The sequence below is a fragment of the Poecile atricapillus genome, chromosome 29 (assembly GCF_030490865.1).
Source record: "Poecile atricapillus isolate bPoeAtr1 chromosome 29, bPoeAtr1.hap1, whole genome shotgun sequence".
NCBI classification, from domain to species: domain Eukaryota; kingdom Metazoa; phylum Chordata; class Aves; order Passeriformes; family Paridae; genus Poecile; species Poecile atricapillus.
Genome location: NC_081277.1, coordinates 3,093,222 through 3,116,837, shown reverse-complemented (window position 1 = coordinate 3,116,837; position 23,616 = coordinate 3,093,222). Strand labels below are relative to the sequence as shown.

Below are 23,616 nucleotides of genomic sequence, written 5' to 3'. Positions count from 1 at the left end.
TTCAGCACTACGACTCCTCAAATCTGCATTATAAAATAAAATGGAACACACACTCCCCATGGTAAAATATTATTTGCTAAAGTGTTCCAAAAACTATGCTAGGCAAAAGGCAGTAAAAGTATCTTTTAAAATAAAAAAAAAAAAAAAAGTTGGATATAAAATGTAGCAGATGTGTTTTTCTGTTCTAGTGAAAAGAAAAACACCTCCTTATTGGAATGAGCAGGAGACTCAGGAGTGGATCTGATGGATACAGTGTTTTCTCTCTTTTGGGAAAGATGAGGTGGGGAAGAAGTTATTAAATGTTTACTTATGCATTTGTGAGTTTGAAAGCATTCCTTTGTTCACTGCTTACAAGTATGATGGGTGGAATCTCTGCAGTTTGTGAGGGCTGTGAGTGTGGAGAGCTGCCTGCAGTAAATAGTGAGTGCATTTATGGTGCCACAGGGAAGGGGAGAGAGGCAGACACCAGGTAGGGCTCACAAGGCTGCAGCTATAAACCCCTGCTTCTGCTTTTACTGAGCCTGTGCGGGGGATCTGATGAGGATCTATTGTTTTATTCTTGGGGGCTCAACTTTTTGCAGCAATCAGATGGAGAGTCCTCTTCTGAGAAATGTGTTGATTGTATAAAACCAGGTCTAGAATAAATATAACCGAGGGCACTGCAGCACTTCAGAGCCTGTTTTTGCACTTTTTCCAGCTAAGAACTCAAGGTGCTTTCAGGATTTAGTTGCACCCACCTGAACTGCTTTAAACCTCTCCTGTTAAAAATGTGTTAAGAAGGTTTATTTCCTTACCTATGTTTTAATTTTAGTTAAATCGAGAGTCTTGCAAATCGGGAATAGTCTTGCATAAACTGGAGCGATTTTCTAGTCTGGTTGTGTACACAGTGCTCTGGCTGCTCCCCCACGCTCCTCACTGCTGGCTTTTGTAGCCACATTTCTATCACAAGCGACCCCGTGGAAGTGGATATTTTGTTTATGCTGATGTTCGGCTCTTGAAAGTTATTTTCGGGGACTTTGTTTGTTGAATACTGTTACTATATTGCTAAAAGTGCGGTTGATGTGTGCTTGAACGTGTGACTCTGAACCAGAAGCTGTTACGAGCTAAGGAAACGTTTCTAAAAAGCACATTTCTTTTTCTGGTACAGGTGTGCTGGAAAAATGAACCTTCCAGTGAGATTAGTAGATAAAGAGGGAAATGTATTAGTTGTCCTTCTCCATTCTGACACTGATAATTTTAACCTACAATTCGTTCCCTTGAGGCACCTGAAGGTTGGTGAATTCTCACAAATGAATAGGAGCACGCATGAAATGTTTCCTTCCAAGTGTTGTCTTTAGGCTTAGTTTAACTTTTATTTTTTTTCCTCTGACATTCTCCCCTTAAACGTGAGAAGAAACAATGGTAGTTGAAGGTTATGCTTTCAAATGGGTTAAATATTATCTTCTATCCATCTTGCTTCCTGCTGGGAGTCGCTGAGATGTGCCGAGGAGTGAAAGTTGACTCCGGTGTATGAAACGACGCTGTTAAAAACCTGCTAACAAAGACGAGCATCTCTCTTTACCACGTCAAATCTGCCTCACCTGTCATTTTGACCCCGGCATGTGGAAACGAGTGCGGCAGTCTGGAGGGGAATAACTCTTCCTCCAGAAGGAAATGATCAGCACTCACCGAACCAGTTGCTTTCCACACCCCCCCTCCCACCTCCCCCCCCGCTTTCTCTTTTAGTCCGAGGAAGAAAATCGCTGGAAGCGATTCGCAGAGTGAAGGGATGGAGAGCTGGGGGGATTCGGGGGCGGCCGGGAGGGACCTCCCGAGCCCGGGGGATGCGGGGAGTGCCCGGCCCGACTCCCGGAGAAGCGGGAGGTGTCTGAGCCGCTCCCGGCTCCTCTGGGCTCCGGAGCCCCTTCCCAAACCTTCGGCTCCCGTTTGTGTCCGTAGTTGTATTTACGGCACGGCGGATGCGCTGCTGGAGGCTCCCCTCGCTTTCCCGGGCTCTGGAAGGTTGTTTTTGGGGTTTTTTCCCTCTCAGAGTTCCGCAGTGCTCTTTACCTGCCGGCGGACCGACTCCCCGAGCCGAACTGCGGAAACCTCTAAAGTGCAAAAATCCAGATTTATCGGCGGTCGCTCGGGTATAAACGCCGCTTTTTTTTTTTTTTTAAATTTCTTTTTTTCGGAGTGAATTTGCATCAGAAGAGTCTGAGCGATGTTTTTTTTCGCTTGGTTTAAATACAGTTTGGGCTTGAAATGGGGAATCTAGACAGGAGTTTATAATTTCAGAAGTATTCAAGGACTGGAGTGATTTTGCAGCGTATCTTAAAGGCGAGAAACTTGCTTGGGGGGGCAGATTGTGCCCCCGAAAGCGCTTGCCCTGCCTGGAGGGGTGCAGCTCCCCCGGCACCCCACGGCCGCGGGGCCGGGAGGGGACGATGCTCCCGCATCTGTGCCTCGACTTCCGAATCCTGGTGGCAGCTGTGTGGGGCGAAGGCAGCGCATCTCCCCTGACCTGCGGCGCTGCCCTCTGACCCCCGGAATCCCTAAAAGCGGGGGTCCCCCGGGGCCACCGCACACGGGTCCCCTTTGTTCGGAGAGGGGCTGGGTCGGAGCCGACCTTGCGGGGATAGGCTCGGCTTTATCTCCAGGGGAGATGGGCTCGGCTTTATCTCCAGGGGAGATGGGCTCGGTTTATTAGGGAGCGTTCTCTCCCTGTAAACGCTTCGGCCAAGGTTGCAGCGAGAGGGAATTCTGCCCCCTCCCCTTCCGCCCCTGCCCCGGGTTAGGAACAAACGTAGGAACGGTCGGACTGGCATTGCCAGGAATTATTTTACTACAAAGAGGGGGCTTTTATTCGACGAAATGCACCCACGCCTATTGCGAAATGGTAAAAAAAAAAACCCCAAACCAACAGTATAATGTCTTACCATCGCCTGTGTATCTATCTTGTATGCTCTGGTTTCTCACTTTTTTTTCTTTTTTAGTATTTTTTTAACCTGTTTGGTTGGTTTGGGCTTTTTAATACAGAGAGATTGCCTCTCAGGGAAGCTAAGATCTTATATTGAAATATTGGCCTCCGTCAAACTGCTGTTGCTTTTCTCTAACGTTAAAATAGCGCCAGCCTCGCCTTTTGCTAACCTGGCAAAATCACTTCCTGCATATTTATCAATTTGGGGAGGTGGGTTAGCATGGCAAATTTCCTTGAACAAAGATTGGGTGAGAGGTATTAGTTCATCCAATACCATGTCTGTCACTTATGTAGACAGAATAAAGCTGAGTCCCGGCTTTGCCCTCAATCGTGCCTGAATTAAGGATACATTTTTATGAAAGTTTTATGGGAAGATTTTAATTTGAGATTCTTTTTGGAGAGAACTGTATGAAACTCCATGAAAATAATCTAGAATTAATTAGATGTCTTTTTGAATCGCGGCTGAACGTGGATGGAAGGAGTTCGGATTTAATCTGAAATGGAAATTATAGTTCTATCCCGTTTAAAAAAAAATAAAACTAAGCAGGTTAAAGAGAGGAGCTGCACATAATGAGTCAAGGAAATACTTGAATCCTTGCGCTGTGCCTTTAACTACCGAACATCTGATTCCCTCATCTGGCAGATGGTCTCTGAGCACAGATTTGCATTCATTGTCTTGAAATCTGTTTTCGCGTTGGTGTTATATAGATTTCAGAGGCAGATCTATACGCGGATCAGAATACAAAAAGGCCAGGAGGAGAACATCGCCAAGGCAGCGCAGTTTAAAAAAATAAACTAAAATTAATGCAGACCGTAGGTACGGTGGCGGGTCACGGCTGGCCGGGCTGGGAAGAGCTCCGGTTTCCTTTCATGGGAAATGTTGCCTCCATGGGATGTTATAAAAAGTTTTAAGGTGAGAGCTGGCAGCTCTCAGGGTGTAACTTTGGGGTCTGTTGGGTGCCTGGCGGTCTCGGGCTGGCTCTTGCCCTGCCCGCAGCCTCTGCCCGCAGCCTCTGCCCATTTCTCATTTTTCATTTTAAATCCCGCGCCTGGAGCCCAGCGGCCGCTGCCCGTGCGGCGGCTTTGGCAGCGCGCTCAGAGGGACAGAGCTCGATGCTCTGGGGGCACTTTGGGTGTTCTGGGCCAGGACAGGTCGGGCTGAGGCTGCCGGCAAATCGCGATAACCCCGCTGCTCCCGTGCCCGGTTCCGGCTGTCCCGGGACGGGCGCGCTCCTCCCGCTCCGGCCCCGCGGTTACAGCGCACTCTGTGCGGGCTGGGGCAGCACCGTTCGGTGCGAGGCTGCCGGTCCCTGCCCGTAACCCATCGCGATCAACCATCGCGATAAACCCGCTGTTCCCCCGCCCGGGCTTCTGCCGCGAGGCGGGCGGCGGGTGCGCTTCTTGCAGCCCAGTCCCGCAGCTTCAGCGCGCTTTATACGTTCTGGAGCAGCACCGTTCGCTGTGGAGCTGCCGGGCTACGACGATAAACCCATCGCGATAAACCCATCGCGATAAACTCGCGATTCCCCGTGCTCCAGACGCGCCAGGGTGTTTCCACCCCGGTCCAGCTGCTTTAGCACAGTTTGCGCGGTCCGGGGCAGCACCGCTCGGTGTGCGGCTGCCGGGCTATGAGCACAGCCCATCATCCCCCATACCCCCTATCGCGACATCCCTATCGCGACATCCCGGGCGCGCTCCTTCCCCCCCCCCGGCCCCGCGCGCGGGAGGGGGCGCGCGGAGGGGAGGGGGCGGAGCGCGGCCGCGCGGCTCAGCCAATGGCGGCGCGCGATGCAAATGAGATGTCCTTATTTGGCGCGGGGCCCCGCCCCCCGCGCGCCGCCCGCGAGCCATGGATGGCGCGGGAAGGGCCGGGCTGGGCGCGGGTGGGAGCGGCCCCTGCCCCGCTCCGTCCCTGCCCCGCTCCGTCCCTGCCTCCCGTCCCCATTCACCGCCGCTCTCCCCTGCCTTCCTCCCGGATCAGCCTGCGGCCAAAGCCTTCTCTCCGCTGTCTGCTTGAGGAACAGGTGATCCTCCTTAGCGGCCCGTTTCTGGATGCGGCTCTCTCGCCTGCGTGTGAAGGATGATGATGCCAGGCGAGGCTGAAGCAGCGTAACTTTTACTTGGCAAGAGGAAAAACTTTCTTCTCCGTTTGAAGGCATTAAAAACACGTAGCGTTAAAAAGCAGAAGAAGTTGGTTTTAAAGCTGAACTTCACTTTCCTGGGATTTGTGTGTCAGATTCAAAGGCTGCGTCGTTTTCTTTTTCTTATTTTTTTTTTCCTCCTTCCTTACCTCCCCAAAGGAAACTGTTGCTAGTTGGAATAGACTTTTTAAATGTTTGGAATTCAAGATACGTTAGGAAGAGGACCAATTCTGAAAGATAAATCTCTAGGTTCTGAGATGGATTCCGTCAGGTCCTGGGTCAGAAACGTTGGGGTTGTGGATGCAAACGTAGCAGCACAAAGGTAACCGTGCCTATTTCTCTCCCGCTTTTGCCCTGCTTTTTTTTTTTTTTTTTTTTTTAAGCAAAGCTTTTCTTTATGCCCTGTTGTTTGCATTTGATATTAAATTATATTTTTTTCCTCTCTGTCTCCCTCCCGGTCTCCTCCAGTCAGCGAAAAGTGAAGGTTGGAGCTAGAGCTAGGCAGCAGCACTCCAAAACCGGAGAGCATCAGGAGTCCTAAAACCCAATGCGGGGCTCAGATGACAGCGAGATGGGATCACCCTCTTATTTTCTGCCCCAGGAAGGTGTGTGGGGCCCTGGATCGGTTGTTCCCAGCGATCCAGGGTACCCCTCCCTGGGCTACACAGCCGAACGGAAGGGGACCAAGTTAGAATGAACTTAAATGTAGATGTCAAACCCCCGCTCCTCCGGCTCGTCTTGTTTTGCTTAATTCATGGTGGGCATCGCCGAAATCTTCACCCGCGGGTTCAGGGCAGGCAGAGCAGGGGCTGAGGGAGCAGGGGAGGACACGGACACCGAGGATCCCCGCGGGCATCCCGTGCCCGCCCGCCTGGAGCACCTGCCCGAGCATCCGAGAGCTCTGTGCTGAGCCGAAATGCATCTGAACACCCCGAAACTGGGGCCTGGCTGGTTGCTTTCCGCTTCTTTGGGCGGCTTATCTCCCTTTACACCCCCCTTTTGTTTTCTCTTCCCAGCCAAGTCGGCACAGGACACTTATCCCAGTCTCTTCCCGTTAGGGGTAAGACGATGAAAACTCTTCTAGGTTTTTTTTTGTTTTGTTTTCATTGCTCTCTGGATCGCTTTAAAAAAAAAAAAAAGCAGTAGCGTCGGGAAAGGGTAAATTTGCACCCCCGGGGATAAGCCTGATTTTATTTAGTATTAGAGACAAGGTGAAGGGCATGGAACAGCAGAGGGGACTTCAGCTGAAACAGGGACGGTTTAGAGATTGTACATCCATGCCCCCACCCACGGCCTGATCCGGCAGCAAGGTTTTCCAAGAGCCATGGGAGGAGTTATCAGAGTTTTATGAATGTCGATAGAGCGTTAATAAATACGGGTGGTGGGGGGGGAAGAGGTTTATCCTTGAGGAAATCGAAAGTAAAAGGAAACAGCTCCTAACAAGGCTCCACGGGAGCGGTGGAGGTGCAGCCGTGTTGTGCTGCCCGCTGGCATCGCCAGGTTTTTCTCCCAGCTATTCCTAAGAAACCAATAAATCCCAATTTTTACACGCAGAACGAGAGGAAGCCCCAAGCTAGGTGTAGCCGTGGCGGATGTGGTGAGTTCACACCGTACCTCATTGGCAAGGAAAACATCTGTAGTTCCCCGAAAGAGTCAAATACTTTTGCCAGTGCTGTGGAGCTATTCTGGGGACTAATACCCAAAGTTGTCCAGCTCTTAACTAATCTGGCACATAGGCTTAATCTGTCTATTAAGTAATTTGGAGGTGCTCGTGTGCACCTATTTTCTTCGCAGTAAGTAGAAATTTGCTTTAGGGAGAGGGAACCACAACTAATTTCACGAAGAAATAAAGCTGCAGTCACGGATATTGTGGGTAAACAGAAGCATTTGAGTCTTCCCAAGCCGGGAAATGCGTGGGAATCATCACAACATTTTCTGCAGTCAGACTTTCGCAAGGGCTGGTTAACCCGAGACTAAATTCTTTCAGCTTAAATCAGAGATTCGATTGGCAGGGATCGGTTTAAGTAAGTCAGCGACTGAAGTCAAACTTCGCTGCCGGGGGAAGTCGCTGCTCTGCTCCAAAGTCATTGTCTCTCACCAAAACCGAGGTGCCCCGAGCTGACAGCAGGAAAGATTTTTTAGGGTCGCTTGTTTTCCCCTCCAGGAAAAGGGAGCGGGATGCGCAGAGAGCGCTTCCAGAGCCTCTGACACGTTCCGGCCGCTTCCCAGCCCGCTGCACCCCGGCGAGGAGCCGCGACAGGCGGGGAAATAAGCGGAGGGAGGAAAGCAGCCGCTGCCCTCAGCACTAACCCCTGTCTGAGGATTGGCGCTGTCCTCGGGCTTGGCAGGGAGCGGGGCCGCGCTCCGGGGTGAGCCGGGCTCCAGCGAGCATCGGCCGGCGGTGCCCGGGCAGCCCGAGCGGGCTCTGCCTGTTCTCTTGTTGTTTTGCCTTTACTGCTGCACAACCTGGTAATGTCTTTGTCTCTCCCCCCTCACCCCATCCCGTGTGTTTCCTCCACAGCGGAGTAGCTTTGTCCAGAGCCCACTTTGAAAAGCAGCCACCCTCCAACTTGAGGAAATCCAATTTCTTTCACTTTGTTCTGGCTCTCTACGACAGACAGGGGCAGCCCGTGGAAATAGAGAGGACAGCTTTTGTGGACTTTGTAGAAAATGATAAAGTAAGGCTTCTTACTCTTCTTCTTCCTCTTTTTCCTCTCCAATTTTTATCTTCTCCCCCCGCTGAGCTGCCAACTTCTAATACCTGTTGTCCCTAATAAAATCCAGCCGTCGTTTGGTCAGGGTTCAGGTGCTGTGGTAGAGCTGTAGCTGCTGTAGTTAAAAAGGGTTGGAAGCCTCTGCTCTGTATCAGGAATTTCATTCACCTACTAAAATTAAAATAAATAAAATTCATGGGGGATAAATGAATTTATTTTCTTTTTTACCTCCCACATCTGCCAGGTTTTATTAGTACCCAAACAGAAATGGAATCTGACCTGTGATATGTCAGATTATCGTTGAGCTTGATTATATGTATTTCCTAAGGCTCCAAAGTCACTGGCAGGACTTGAAAAGCATTTGCTTTTGGATTTTAATTCCATGTCTTGACCACTTTGCATTTTTTAAATTACTTTCTTAGCCATGAACAAGATTTTTATTGAACTGTGAATCATAAATAATTATCTTATAGGAAATTACATTTAAAAAAAAGTTTAAGAAACATCCCTGTACCACAACCTTCAGGAAATAAATATCAATTTTGACTCAAAGTAACACTATTGCAAAGCAGTGATCACAGTAAAATCAAAAGCTATTTTGTTTTCCCACTGTCAATCAGCAGATTGTTATATTAACTGATCAGTTATATTAACTGATTTGAAATGCATAAATTCTTCTGGATGTATTGCCTTGTAAAAGTTGAGAGCATAATGGCAAATAAGAGTGGGAAAGAAGTTCTTGAACTCCTACAGGAAAAGATGTCAGCAGTATTTTGTAGTTTGTCCTGGGTCACTCGGAAGGTTAATACATCCCAATCAGTGGATTCACCTCTTAGAATTTTAATGAACTTTGTTGTCACTTCCATCATGATTATCAGCTCTTGCATTTTAAATGTGCCAAGTGTAAGTTCTGGAAGGATTTTTTTTTTTTTTTCCTTTTTTTTTTCCCTTTTTCCAAATTCCTTTTCAGGAGCAAGGCAATGAGAAGACGAACAACGGCACACACTACAAACTCCAGCTCCTCTACAGCAACGGTGAGTGCCCTTCCCTGGCACCTCCTGGGGGCTGTGCAGCGAGGCAGGGGCTGGCTGGAGGTGCTGTGATTTCCAAAATATCCTGAAATTCCCTTGCTTTGAGGCCCCTTCAGTGCAGGGATGGGCCCTGGAGTTTCCGTGGGCTTGGGGAAAAAGAACTACCTGGGATGCCGGGGGTGTGTGGAATGGGTTTGTTGTGCTGCTTTTAGGGCAAGATGCCCGCAGGATGTTATTTATCCCTGCTCTCCCTCGCTCTAGGTGTCAGGACGGAACAGGATCTCTATGTGAGGCTCATTGATTCTGTCACCAAGCAGGTGAGCAGGGCTGATCTATGCCAGGCTGTCCTGTCCCACCTCATCCTTCCTGTTTGCTCAACATTTCCTCGCATGTTTTCCTTTCTCTGCTTCACTCTGCTTTCTCACTCAGCTCTATTGCAGACCTGTTTTGGAGGGTAATTGAAAATTGTGCTCTTAAGTCTCTTTTTTCCCCCCTTCCATGGATTGTAGGGTTTTATCCACTTTGTAGCGTTTTTCATGTAAAGCTCTTTTCCCTGCACATAAAAAGGGGAAGGTGTTTATTTACAGGCAATGGTGAGCAGTGCTAAAATCCCTTCCCCTCACATCTGAATATCCTAAGGAATAAATAACCCCCGATGCTCCTGCCTTACCCTTTCTCTTAATTTTTGTAGCCCATAACTTACGAAGGCCAGAACAAGAACCCCGAGATGTGCAGAGTGTTGCTCACCCACGAGGTCATGTGCAGGTAAGATGAATTTATTAACACATTGCTTGTGAGCTTCCCTAAATGCTGGAAGAGCCTCTCCAAGGAAATTTTAGCTAGGGAGAGTTTGATTTTGTTGTTTGTTTATTTTGTTGTTGACTCACAGAGGGTCTTTGTGTAGGAAGATTTTCTCTTTCTCTTGCTTGGGTTCAAAACAGATATTTGGGGGGGATTTCTGTTTTTTTTTATTTTTTTATTCAGTTTTTCTGCAGGAGGTTCAGCAACCACAGCTGCACTATTTTTGTTTAAAGTAGGCCGTTGCATGTGTTGTTTAAATTGAGACTTTTATGTGCTTATCGCTCATAAAACTTCTCTGCACCTTATAAGAAAGAGCAGTTTCACTTCTATATTTTTACCTGGAAACTGCAAGATGGTCTTCATGTAATTTCCTTTGGTAAACTATTTTAATTTCCTTAATTAATGTGGTATCATTAATATTCTTTAATTTGGGGCAGTTCTACCCCAAAAAGAAAAATCCCTTAAACCCTTCCTTTCTATACATGTGAACAGTGTTTAGGGGCCTTCTACTTTTTAATTAAAACAAAAATCCAGCCACTATTTTTAGCATTTAAATTTATAAATTAGAGGGTGAAATGACTCGAGGATGTTTTTAATAACTTTTGTATAAGTCTGAACTTACATGTACCTTATGTATGTATGTCGTGCTTCCATGGTAACTTATTACTTCTCCTGTTCTCAGGTAATTAAATTTTTTTTTCAATACATATAATAATGCAAACAGTCAATGTTCTTATATTAAAATGTGTTAAAACGTGCATAGAACATTCATAAAACAAGAGGCAAAACCCATTTGTGACCTTTATTAAACACAGTTTGTGATTTATTGTGTCAGTGGGAGAGGGTTAAGCTGTTGGAATCAGTGTTGCTTCTTTTAATCGTGCAGCTTGCTACTTGATTGTTATTTTTTTGGGGGTTTTTTGTTTGTTTATTTTTTGTAAAGAAGCCTTTTAAGTAAAAGTAGCAGTGAGAGAAGCTTATTTGGACAGAATTTTTATCAAAGGGAAGTCATAGTTTCAGTACTTAATTATGTCAACAATTCCATTACTTTTTAATATGCTACGAATCAGGTGTTCAGTACAAAACCAATGTATTGTATCTCTGTTGTACTTAGCTCTCATTAATTAAGGAAATGAGCTTTTGACCAGTATTTTCATATTTATGCCCAAAACCAATGTATATCACATATGAGGGCTGAATTGGATGGGCTTCACAAGGAGCTGGTGATGTAGTGGCAAAGATCAAAGATGTGTAAGTGACTTTCTGGCACATCTAGAACTCACATATGTAATTATATATAAATATATATATATATATATATGTATGTATATAAATACATGTATATATGTATCCACGTTGTTGAAAGGTTTCACTGTAACCAGGTGAAAATATGAGGAGAAAAATCTGATTTCTTGTGCAGCTGGGCTGTGGTTGGTGATAACACAAGAGCAGTGAGCCCATTTCTTGTCTCCATTCTCCCTGCACAGAGCACGGCTCTGGTTTGGAAGTTCAAGTATTTCAGCACCTTCTGATCCAAATGGATTTGTTTGATTCAAAATTAATTTGGGCTTTCCCCTTGCTTCCTCTCCCTGCCTTTGTGGTATCAAATGCTCTGCTCAGCTTTGATATTTCTGAGCTCCAGTGATGCCTGCAAACCTCCTCCGTGCTTGATTTAAGGTAGCGTTGCACAAATCTAAGCCATTATTCTGATTATTCTCAGCTCTGCTGCTTGATAGATTAACCAAGGAAGAATTACAACTCAGGGACGTCCTTCCCATGTAAAACACAGATTAGTGAAGGGAATCAAAGGCGCTCTGTAACCTAATGAAGACATTTGATTTTAAATGTCGTGTTTTCCTGAAGTATCTCCGAGCAGGATGCTGTGTATTCTGAAGAGGCATTACACACATCACTTTGAATAATGCCAGGGGAATGGCTCCAACTCTAGTTAAACTTGACATTTTATTTTATTTCTTTTAAGTACAATAATCAAATCTTCCTCATTGTGTGCTGCTTAAGTGGCAGCATCAATTTTTAAAGCCCCTAGTTTAGTTTGCATTAGGAACAGTATATAAAATTTTAATGCACTGTACCCACTCTGCTGTCGAAATTGATGCCTACTGCTTTTGAAAAGAAAAACAAGAAGGGTCTGTCTGTCTTTCTGCTCCTCTTCCAGTCGTCCCTAGTTGAAGGCAGGATTATTGGGAGGGAATTTTCTGTACATAACCACACACGGAGATATTTTTTTGCTGCGTGGAGACGAGCGCCTCCGAAATTGCCCGTCTCTCCCTCAGACAGTGACAGATGCCTGCTTAGCAGGAAAGTTGTCTAAATATTGATACGGCTGCACCAATCTGTCATAGCCATTGAAAGTTCAGCTCTCAATAATTAGTGCTTTCAGTGCTTTCAGTGCTTCCAGTGAGAGGCTCGATTTTATTCTTTCCCAATCTGAATTTTCATTTTTTTTTTTCCATTTGCCTTCTTATGGCCTAACAGGAACAGTTCCTAAGAGGTGGGTTTGTGTGGAATAACACAATCCCGAGGGCTGGAAATCAAGGTAAAACACCCTCCTCTCCTGGCATAATTCCCCCCCTCCTTCCCAGATCTTCTTCTTCTTTTTCTTCCAATTATCCTCTAAGAGGAAACTCGTTGTTATGCTGCTGCCAGCAACCCCCTACGCCCTCAATGCTCAGAGGGTTAAAAGGTATTATAATTCGAACAGAAGTAGTCTCAGGGTCTACAGCTGGCTAATAACAGAGTTGTATTGAGTGGAGCGAGCCCCACAGCTGTGACTTTCGCCACAAGGCTCAGACTAGACGGGAGCTCTAATCAGCTGGGCCAGGCGGCCACTGGGGCCCGTGTCTTTATCGGCCAGATGGTGTGAATTTAGACACTTTTGTTATGCAATTGCAGGGAGGAGTTGGGCAGAAGAAAACAAAACAAAGGCCACCATGCTGTGAGCTTATTTGAGTTTGAAATTAGAGACAGATTTTTTTTTTTTTTAATTTTTTTTTTAATTTTGGTGTTGGGGTGAGGGGAGGGAAGTTGGAGGATTAATTTGAAAACGGTCTTAGGCAAGCTCGAGGAGGGGAGAGGATGGAAGTTTGGCTTCTGGGGTGCTCAGTTTGTAGGGCTGGGGGTGTCTCTGGGAGCTGTCTGGGTTTGGTTTTAGCTTTTTCTGGGCCATTCTTAACATAAACCATCATTTTCCTGAAGTAGATCTAATTAGAGGGGGAAGTAGAACAACAAAAGATGTAGAAAATCACCTGAAGCCTTGATATTCTTGTCCTAAGCAGATGAGCATCTCTAAAGGTGCGTCCCCAGCCCAACGCTGTAGCAGAAGTGTAAATATTGAAGTTATGCCAATAATTTGCTTGAGGAGAATATTGAAGGCTTGATCCTGGAGCACCAGAGTCTGGGGGTTTGGGCTTGGTCTGAAACTGGAACTTGTGAAACCAACCAAGTGGAAATGTTAGTGCTTGGATATGGGGCAAAACACCTGGAAATGGGGGTTTAAAGATTTAAGAGGTATTTTTGCTGAACTGTTGGGTTGAAACATCCTCAGTCCCCGCTCTGATTTTTGTGCAAACAAGTCCTTCACTGGAAGTGGCTCTTCTCCCTCATCATGATTTTATTTCATATATTTGGGCTCAGAAAATACCATGGTCAAAGGGGAAAAAGTTTATCACTGACAAAGATCTTTCCCCAGCTGTGATAGGAATGTCGATATCAGTAAAATATTTGGAGAACTTTAGCTGCAAGCCACAGGTTTAGAGGGAAAACGTTTGAGTATTACAAACATAAAGTTCAGAACTGCAGTAATTGTGGAAATAGAAATAAAACAATATGTGCTTGTTTCTTAACCCAGCCACGTTGTGCTCAATCTCACAGAATTCACCCTAAAACACTCTGGAATCACTACAGAAATATTTTAAAAACCGGGTTCCTTTTTTTTTTTTTGCTTTATTATAATGGTCTGTAAAGCAGCAGAGATTTTATTCCAAATGTTATTTTCCATGTGTTGCTAGATTGGACACGTCAAAGTACATCCCAAATTTATGTTCCTTTGAAAGGATTTTCTGCTCTTTTTTGTGGGGGGTTTATTATAATTTTCTCCTTTAGAAAGCATCTCCCATCTTGGCTCCTGGTATAAAACCACTCCATTCCTTCTAAACACGGATTAGGCAGTGAAATCCATAAAAGATGCACTCAAAATAAAGTTGGGAGAAGGAGGGAGGGTGATTTTCTGTGCTGGTGTGAATTACCAGAGCTGTGCTGAAGTCAGTGGAGCCATGACAACTTACAGCAGCTACAGGGGCTGCCCCAGGGATTTTTAAATATTTAGTGTATCCTTTTATTTTAAAAGGAGTAGAATTGATGAATAAGTGCAGGTTTGAGGCAAGGGGGATGTAGGAATGTTGAAACAGTTAGAGCTGCTATTCAAACAGATCTGTTCCTTCCAGTTCATCTGGCTGGGCACTTCCAGCCCCAGAGCAGGAACTTCCTGGAAACTGGAGGAAATGTTGGGATTTTTCATAGCTGAAACAGGTTTTTTTCATCTAAATGCTCATGTTAGGCATTTATAATTGAATTTTAGGCATATCAAGAAAAACATCCCCGCTTAAGTATTCTGCCTTTGATGAATTCAAGTATTTTATTTATTTCTTATTTTAATATTTATTTACTTTTTAAATTTATTTTTTATTTTATTCTGCTTGGAGTTGCTCCCCAGTTGGAAAACTGAATTCAGAATGCTTGAGAATTTTGAGAATGTATTTAGCACCCCTGTACAAAAACCCACCAAAATTTCTCCATCCCACGTGTGTAAATCTGAACAGAAATTTCTGCAGAATGTGGGAAACATCTTCTGGAAAGTTCTGATCTGGTGACTTTTGAGGGATGTGGGAATTCTGACAGAGACTTTTTAAAGTTTTGGGTGCTTCCATTCTCCCCATCCCATGCTGACTTTGACTGAAACAAAAAATCTGAGAGTGAAAACAGCTTAAATCTTCTCTGTTGCTTCAGGTTATTAAAAGTGAGGATTTCAGAGCAAGGAATATTTTTAAAATCTGTTAAACTCCTGGTACTCAACTACTGTGTGTGCTAGGAGCATCACCCATGTCAGTGATTATAACAATGGAAATAAAATAATGAACTCTCGATTTTAAAATTTTTGTTATTATTTATTATAATTAATATCATTGAATGTGTATTAATTAATGCTTAATCCTGAGGGTTAATCACTGCAACAATTGCAAAAGCCAGCCTCTCTTCAGATCCTTTGTAGGATCTAAGTATGTTCAGTTTCTGGCTTTTCATGGAGTGCTGAAGTTTTCAGTCACCATATAAAACTTAGATATTTATTAATAAAAAAATACAGTAAGGTAAGAAAATAATATTATTGGAATATCCCAAACCATTAGGTTGCTTATAGTCAGTTCTAACACCTTTTGATGGACTTTTAACCCCACATAACCCATTTGGTCCTGCCTGTAATGACATTATGGCATCTGTTAATCACTTATTAGACCTTTATAAATATCACCTCAGTCTCAAGTGGGGCCATATTGCTGTTCATTTTTGGCTGGGTAATTCAGAATGGATTACAGGGAGCCAAGTGCCAAACTCCAGCTGGAACCAGCCAGGACTTAGGCACCCAATTCCCTCAATTTTCCCTTCTGGAAAGCAGAATTTTTACTCTTCCAGCATATATTGAGCACCAAAGGTTTTCTGACAGACTTTGAGCTGGTTCCTTGCTCTCAACTGTCCCAGTGGTTCTTTAATTTTGGTTTTCTTTCCCTCTCCAGCCGGTGCTGTGAGAAGAAAAGTTGTGGCAACAGGAATGAGACTCCATCCGACCCTGTGATCATTGACAGGTAGGAGATGAATCCTCATTTTCCTGCAAAAGCATCCCCAAAATGGTTGTTTTTCACTTGGAATGATCTGAGGTTGTTTCTTGCTGGTTATCTGTTGGTGCCTGACATCTGGGGACCTTGACAAAATTGATGTTTATTTTTTAAATGCAGTTCTGTTTTTATTGTGACCAAATATCCCATGTGTGCACCTGGAACGTTCCCCCCTCACCAGGGGTGGGATCCAACTGTATTTACTGAGACAGATAAAGCTTCCAGCAACCTGGCAGCTTCAGGAATGGTCTTTAACAAATGAACAATATTTTTGTAGAGATGTGGGGAGAAAAGGAGGGGTAAAAAGGCCAAAATGCAACATTAAATCTGACAGGTTGGGGATTGTGAGCAATTTTATGTAGAACAGCTTCATGTATTACTCAGTTTCAGCTCCAGGTTTCAGTTCTTTTGCTGTTTTTAGGTCAGCAGGATAAATGGGGAGAGCAGTAGTCTGTTAAACCATGAAGTGGCACTGTAAAAATTGTGTGCATTTGGGGGTTCCTTGTGGAACCCACTGACATGGAAGGGTTTGAAATCTGGAGTTCAGCAAGGCTGAACAAAAGGGAAAATAAAACCAGGCAGAGCTGCTTCAGAAAGGAGCACACTCAAGGGCTCCAGAAGGGGAACAGTAAATAAGGAAAAGCCAGGAAGAAAATGTTTCCCCTCAGATTATTCTGTAGTAACTGTTAAAGGGTTCCTTTTCCCTGAAGCAGATGCTACAAGAGCTGGTGCTGGAGTGGATTGATTTTAGTCACTTTTTATGCCTATCTGTGTCTGTTCTAGCTCCTTTCTAATAAGTTTTATTGTCACAGTCTTTCTTGTGGACTTATTTTGGCACTCAGAGCAGTAAAGCTGGCTTGAATAAAGATCTGGAATAATTTCCTTTTTTTTTTTTTTTTCCCCCCATCACAGAGTTAATCTAAATCATTTTGGAACTCTGATGAGGTGATGGGTTCTCCTTTACCCCCATGGTTTTCCCTTTTAATTCTGTGCTCACAAGTTGTGGTTGGGGCCAGAGCTGGAAGCTGCAGTGAAATCTTTGGGGAGCAGAAGTCCTGGATGTGCCATCTTGACCTTTCCTATGAAATTTTAAGCTTATTTTTGGCTGTGTGGATGCTCGGTATGAATGTGCATTTGGGAGCTTTCCAGCCTGAAGTCTGAATTTTCTGGGAAGCAGCTCAGGATGGAAGGCCCTGGATTTGCCCCTGGATTGAGACCTTGGCAGAGGCAGAATTTGTCATCCTCAGCCAGCTGCCTGTCCTCAATTCTGAGGCTTGCTTGGGGGGTTTTGGGGTCTGCTGATATCAAATTAAAAGGAACCTATGAGGAAGAAGAGGGTTTTTCTTTCTAACCACGTGTGAAACGTGCATCATAAGTCACCTGTCATGCTCAGCGAGTCCCAACCTTTTCTATTTTGCTCCAGGACTTCTCCTAACTTCATCTAGACCTCTCCTAATTTGTTCTGAGCCCAGAACTTTTTTCCTACCTGCCCAGCTAAGAGCAGCAGGGATTCTCTTGGCGTGGAAGCATCCTCCAGGCTCAGCCTGGCAGCTCCTTTCTGTGTGCTGCTCCTTCCCTTCGTGTGTGTCTCCATTCCAGGAGAGCTCTGGAGCTTGGTGAGGGAAATAAATCAGGTGCAGCCTGATAAAGCTGCTCCATTTGGTGTTAAAGGCAGTCCCTAAATTGGATTTAGGCACCGGAGAGAAGAATTTATCCCGGCTCTGCCCTGCAGTCTGAAGGAGGCTTGGCTTGGTGAAAGGAGCAGAGGGAAGAAAAGGAAAATGGAGACAGAAGAATTGCAGGAACACCTTTGTGTTATGCAGAGCTGGGTCTAAGCAGGGTGGGCAAAGTGAAACAGAATTTCCATGGAATAAAATTCCAGAGTCTTTGAGATTGGAAAGGTCCCCAGGGTCATTGAGTTCACCCATAACTCCATCACCAATATAGTGATTTCCCCTTTATTTGTTTCTCTCCCCACATTTTTGCCTTCTGTGTGCTGGAGGGAGACACAATTCACTGGTGTTCACCAAATCCTGGGGATTTGTATCCCTGTTTAAAAAGGAAGAAATAGTTTAGTGGGAAAAAAATGTCAGCCCTGTTGTTGTTGTTGGGCTTTTTCTTCTCCTTGAAAGAATTCCAAAAGTTCTGATGCTGAATAAAACATTTCTGCAGTGACCTTTGCTCTGGGGACTGGATTTAGATCCGAAGGCCCTTGCAGTTATTTTTCCACTCCCTCTTGGAAATGAGAACGTTTCCATATGAAAGGGAACTTCTCTCCTAAAATTTAGTGTGTGCCCTCTCCTGCTGGCAGAAATCTGTGGGATACATTGGAATACTTTGGTTCTTGTGATGTTCTGAGCCAGAATTCCAGTGTAACTCTGGTCAGAATTTGATTTCAGAGCGATGCCTCTGATTTAACAGGGATGGCACAGCTCAGATCCTGCAGTGCTGCTATTCCAAAATTGGGAATTCTGCTGGAAGGACCTGGGATTGAATTTTTAATCCAGAAGCACTCACATTCCAAGGCTTTGGACAACATGAGCCACAAGCAATGCTCAAAATGTCACAGCAAACTTTAACTCTGTGTGCACAACCAGAATTAGTCAGAGCAAGTTGGTTCTGGTGTGTTCCTGTGGTGGATCCCAGCTCTGGGAGATCCATCCTGGATTTCTGCCTTTTGTGGAACTGGTTGGTTTAAGAGACATCAAAAATGTAAATATTGTCTTCCCCCCCACCCTCCATGGCTGAAGTGCTGGCTCTTGATGTTCCTGGTAGCTGGAGAGTGATTTTTATGTTTCCTTGTTGGAAATCCCAGGGACAGGAGGTGCAGGGGCTGGGGGACTTTTGGGTGGAAGCTCATTCCTCTGACGATGGCACTTCCAACTGAAAACTCTATTTTATTACACTTGTGTGAGAATTACTCAGTTTGTTGCCTTTCCTATCCTGCTTATGAAAATAAAAAGAAACTTGGTGTTAGGATGAAGAGGTCATGGAAGATACAAATGAATTTAATTAATCACTTTACTGCAAATTTTCTCTCATTGTAGGTGAGTAGTGTAGTTTTGGATATAAATTCATCAAATGGCAGTGATTTTTTTAAATTTTATTTTATTTGTATTTCTTGAAGATTCAAGCTCTTTAGAAGAGGTTATTTTGGTACTTGTTACTCTTAATGCTTTACTGAGTTTACTGAAGCTGTGATTTAATTGAAACCTCTGTGGTACAGGGGAGAATTGGTATGAGCTTTTAAGTTGAAAATTTTTTTTTTTACCTTTCCCCCCCCCCCCTTTTTTAATAGAGAGAAACAATCAAAAAGCAATTTACATGTAATTCAAATGAAACCTTTTAAACAGTCAAAATTTCTATGTCATTCAAACAAAACATCTTAATTCAATTAACAATGCAGCATCATTAGGGTGGGGCAGGATTTTTTTTTGTTCCTACAAGGGAAACTCCTTGGAACAGCACAAAAACTTGGGATCACAAACCCTGTGTGCCGTTCGTAGCTCCTCTGTTCCCTTTGGGCTCAGGGAACGAGGTCTTTTCGCTCAGGTTCTTGCAGAATCTGAGCCATCAGGTCTGATTCCTTCTGCTTTTAACTGAGCTCCTTTTCCTAAACTCTTCCTCCTTGTCCTGGGAAGAGTGCTGTGTGTAGTGCACTCGATGAATTTATTGCTTGTGATTGTTGCTGGGGAGGGCATGAGGGGTTGGAGTGAATTTTGGGATGCAGGCTGGGGTCTCCAGCTGGGTCAGCACCAGCTTGGGGTGGGTGGTGAAGGGCAGCCTCCATCAGCTGCTGCGTGCTGCAAAACCAAAACTGAGGCTTCTCTTGTTGTTATTTAACAAAAAAACCACGTCAGCCCCCTGGCTGAGCACGGCTGGCAGTTTGTCAGCCTCTCTGGGGAGGAGCAGAACCTGGCTGATGTCCCTGTGCTGTGGGGGTCCATCCCTCCAGGTGGAGTTGAGGTGCAGGGATGGAGGTTTCCACCCCATCAGGAACAGGCTGAGCTCTCCCTGGCTGCCCCATGTCCCACTAAAACTCACTTCAGGCTTAACAGGGCTGGGCTTTGCACCTTCTCTGTGTGTGGGTCCCTCGTCCCTCCCTCTCCACTTCCCTCTCCCTAAAAAATGTAGAAGAACACATTTCATTCCTTATCCTTAGTTTTGAAGGCTCGAACTCCAAACAAATGCAGATGTCTCACTGTTGCCTTCCTTTTTCTTTCTTTCTTTTTTTCTTCCTTTTCTCTTAATCTCAGCCATCTGAAAAGGACTTTATCCCTTGCACCTCCCTTTTGGGGTGACCCCAAAATCCACTGGGTAACTCAAGGATATTTCCTCGTGCTCAGAGGCACAACAGTGAGACTGGAGAGGCCTGGGTTGAATTCCCACTGACACTGGGTTGTCCTGTCACCTAAAGTGACATAAGTATGTGCCTCAGTTTCCCCCTTAATACAAAGCATTAACAATTACCTGGCTGTGGAAAGCAGCTCCAGATCCCTGAATTGGAGTTTTTGGGGTTTATTTTCTACATTTCTGCTGCCAGGAGGATTTAATCTGCCCGGCAGAGTTTGATTGTTCCTGTTCTGCCCTGTTCTCTGTGGCCCTTGTGAGTCCTGCCAAGGCAAAATGAATGTCTGGGATCTGTTGCTGCTGTGGGGTGAAACCAGGAGCTCCTCCCTGTGTGCCCCAGTCCCCCCTTGCAAGCCCCCCAAACCTACAATGGTCTCCCCCCTTGTCCTAGGGAGTCAAAGTCCTTTGTTCACTGCTAAACCCTGCTCTCCTGCAAAGAGCTGCTGTTGTGCCATCTGTCTCTTTATGAATTTTTTAGTAGACTGGATGTTTGTGGGGAGTCAGTAACTTAAAGTGCACTATCCCAGCCATTTGACAAGTGGTTCTCTTAGTGCCTAATTTGTTTCTTTTGATTTTCCCCTCTCTTTTAGACAGAAAGAAAATTCTTTACTAGTCTGCTGTCCAAAACATCTTGAAATCTTTGACGTGTGCAAACACCTAAAGCTTGTAAACGGACTAAACTGGAGTGTAGCTTGTGTCACTTAATCTTTTTCATTTAATATTGACAGACAACAGATTTTCCAGCAAGCTGGTGAGTCAGAAGAAGCCCAAATATCTTTTTGAGTGTGCCAGAAAAATGAAGAATGGGCTGGTTGGGTCTGTGTCAGTCCTGGGTTCTGCTTCTTTCTTTCTCCCCATCGCAGTCCTGCACTTTGTAGCCATTCACAGGGTCTGTGTTTGACTATAAACCATGTGTGTGAGCTTCTGACTTTCCCTGCTAACACAAAGACACATTTGCCCAGAGCTGATGTGTGGAAATGCTCTGGTGAGGTGCAAGAGCATCGCTGTCACAGTGGAGATGCTTTTGGAGCGATTTGTGACGTTTCTCTCCCCCAGGACTGTTGGTTGCTGCTGCCTGGGCTGGAGGTGCTGCTGCTTCTGGAATGGAGCAGGAAATGAGATGGGTTTAAATCACTGCTGGCTTCAAGCACAGATTATTGGGGAGTTGAACCCACACTTATTTCCACCAGCATTTTGTGCAGGTTTTCTCCCAGCCATGTGCTGTCACCGTGGGATCTCTGCCCTACGAACAGAGAGATGACTTTTGGGATGTGTCAGAGGGAACACACGTGTGGGAGTGCCCACCAAAACTGATCACTTCAGTTCCACTACATCTCTAACTAGAATAGTTAGCTCATGTCCTGATCTGGGAACAGTGAGGGAAATGTGGCTGAGCCTAAGCAAGGGCACATTACATAATTGAAAGAAATAAAATCTGACTATTTCTACTACTGCCTGGAAGCCTTATGAAAATAAGTCCAATGAAGACAAGACCCAAAGGATTTTAGCAGTTCTGCATAAATCAGATAAGCTTCCCTGATGCTCTAGAGCAGCTTGGACACAAGCAGGAATGGATTCCAATCTTGTTAGGTTAGTTGAGATAAAGACACTGATGGTGCTCGGGCTAAATCCTGCATGAGCAGTGCAAAGCTGGGAGCAAAGTTTACACACGGTGTAGGAGAATCCTTGTTTCTTTTTAAATGGAGGCTTTTTGCTGTAGATGGGGAGAGTTTGGTCCAGTTTGTGCTCGTAAACAGTGAGTGAGGGGGTTAAGGGGCTGCTGACCTCAGAAGGACGGAGAGCAGAGTAAGGAGCCATTGGAATCAATGAGGTTGGTAGTAGTGGAAAGGGGAATGGAAAACAAGTTTCCCATGGACTAAAGCACCTCTGGGAATAGAAGCTGAGGATAAATTCACTGTGCAAGCAGCGCAGAAGAAATTCTGGGTATGTAGAGCAGCATTGTGTGACATGGGATCTCCACAGCTCCACTCCTTGGGTCTGCGTTTGCCTGGCTCTATCTGCACTCATCAATAAAAATGCCAATATTTCAGAGTATTTGAATCCTAATGAAAGCATCCTCTGTGTATTTATGACCTGAAATACTCTTCCTTCTCACTTTTGCACTCCTCTCAGCCTCTGTCTAGACCTGGTTTTATGGACTTGTCACTTCATTTGCCCTAAGCTTTTTAGTTACTGCCTCTTGCTTTCCTTTTGAACCTTTTGTTTCTCTTCATCCCTTCCCTGTGTGTTCCTTTCACCATCTGTTTCTGGTGGGATCTCCCACATTTTCTGCCCTGTAAACATCCCAGGGTTTCAGCTTCTCTGTACTGATTACTTCACCTCTGAAAAAGTTCTCCCAATTAATGTGTCCTGCTTTCAGATGGGGCACGAAATGATTTGTCCTGCTTGGAACATCACCCCAAATCCTTGTGAAGTGAAGAAAAGATTGAGACTGAAAGTACATAACATGCATCTGAAGCTTAAATCAGTCTGATAAGTCATTTTAAAGCTATTAAAATCTTACATGATCTGCCCAAGAGGATGTAGGAGACAGGTTGTAGGACACACTCCAGATGAAGGAGTGGAACCCAGGTCTCCTATTCCAGGCTGGATCATGTAAGCATGTCCTGGAACAGCATTTCCCCTCTGCAGCTGTGATTCCCATTCTCATCTTCCTCCCTGGTCTGGCTCTTTAATAGACTGTCATCCCAGCCATCCTTCCTTTTCCTCCTTATTATTTTCCTTTTTCTCCCCATCTCCTCTGCTACTTTCCCTCCCAAATAAATGCTCGTGGCTCCACAGGCGTCCCACTTAGAGCCCCACATTTGGTGGCTTTTCCTCCAAGTGGAGTCCACGGAGCCTGTAAATTGTATTGGATCGGTGAGCCCATAATGAGGCTCCTAAGTCCAAACACTGCAGGTCTGCTGGGATTTTATTGTTCATAAAGCTCCTTCCCTGGGGAGTGATAGAGCCATTAGGTGTGTGCTGTGTTTAATATTTGGTCATGACAGGAAGCAATAATTTTCTATCTTTTACTGTGGCTCTCAAGTCGTTTTTAAGCAGTCAGCTTATTTAGTCTCAGTGCCTGTGAACCCATTAGGCAAACAGCTCTTCCCTCTGTGAGTTGGTGTCTTCCTACAAAGGCTGTTTCAAGAAAATAAAATCAAATGGCAACTGCTTTCCCCGTGGTGGCTTTTAATCCCTTGCCCTTCTCAGTGGCTGTTGCTGACAGGAGTTGCCATAAGGCTGGTTTCACCAGAAAATGGCATTTCTCATGCTAAATGAGATTATTTTTTTATTTATTCCAGCAGAGAACAACCACCAAAGCTCCCCTTTGCATGGTGTGTTATGGGTTTGGGTATTTATCTTGTGCAAATCTATTCTTTAATTTCAGTGGAAGCAGCAGGAAGGTTGTATTCAAATATTCTGGAAGTGGATACCTATATAAACAGAATATATCTGTTATTTGTATCTATATAAACAGAATATATATATCTATATAAACAGAAAAAAAATAAAAACAACAGTTTTGGTGTAGCCTGCAGGAATCTGCTCCTCTGACTGTCCTTCCCTTGCATTCCCAATGCTTCCCACAAAGAACCAGGCAACTTTCTCTGAGGATGTGCAAGGAATTCTTCACTTTCTGTGTTCTGATTGTACCACCAGGCTGCTTTTCAGCCTGATTATTGCAGGTGTTCCCTTGCTCTCTGCTTA

General features: G+C 44.9%; 1 protein-coding gene across 1 annotated transcript in view; it reads left to right on the top strand.

Moving 5' to 3' along the window:
* The first annotated feature begins 4,901 nt into the window (after nucleotides 1-4,901).
* Nucleotides 4,902-23,616, top strand: part of EBF2 (EBF transcription factor 2) — a 121,208-nt gene continuing 102,493 nt past the window's right edge. The window contains exons 1-6 of the mRNA XM_058859083.1: nucleotides 4,902-5,422; nucleotides 7,622-7,778; nucleotides 8,785-8,848; nucleotides 9,107-9,162; nucleotides 9,537-9,610; nucleotides 15,454-15,522. Of these exons, the coding sequence (XP_058715066.1) occupies nucleotides 5,292-5,422; nucleotides 7,622-7,778; nucleotides 8,785-8,848; nucleotides 9,107-9,162; nucleotides 9,537-9,610; nucleotides 15,454-15,522 (551 nt within the window). The 5' untranslated portion in view covers nucleotides 4,902-5,291. The remainder of the gene's footprint in view (nucleotides 5,423-7,621; nucleotides 7,779-8,784; nucleotides 8,849-9,106; nucleotides 9,163-9,536; nucleotides 9,611-15,453; nucleotides 15,523-23,616) is intronic.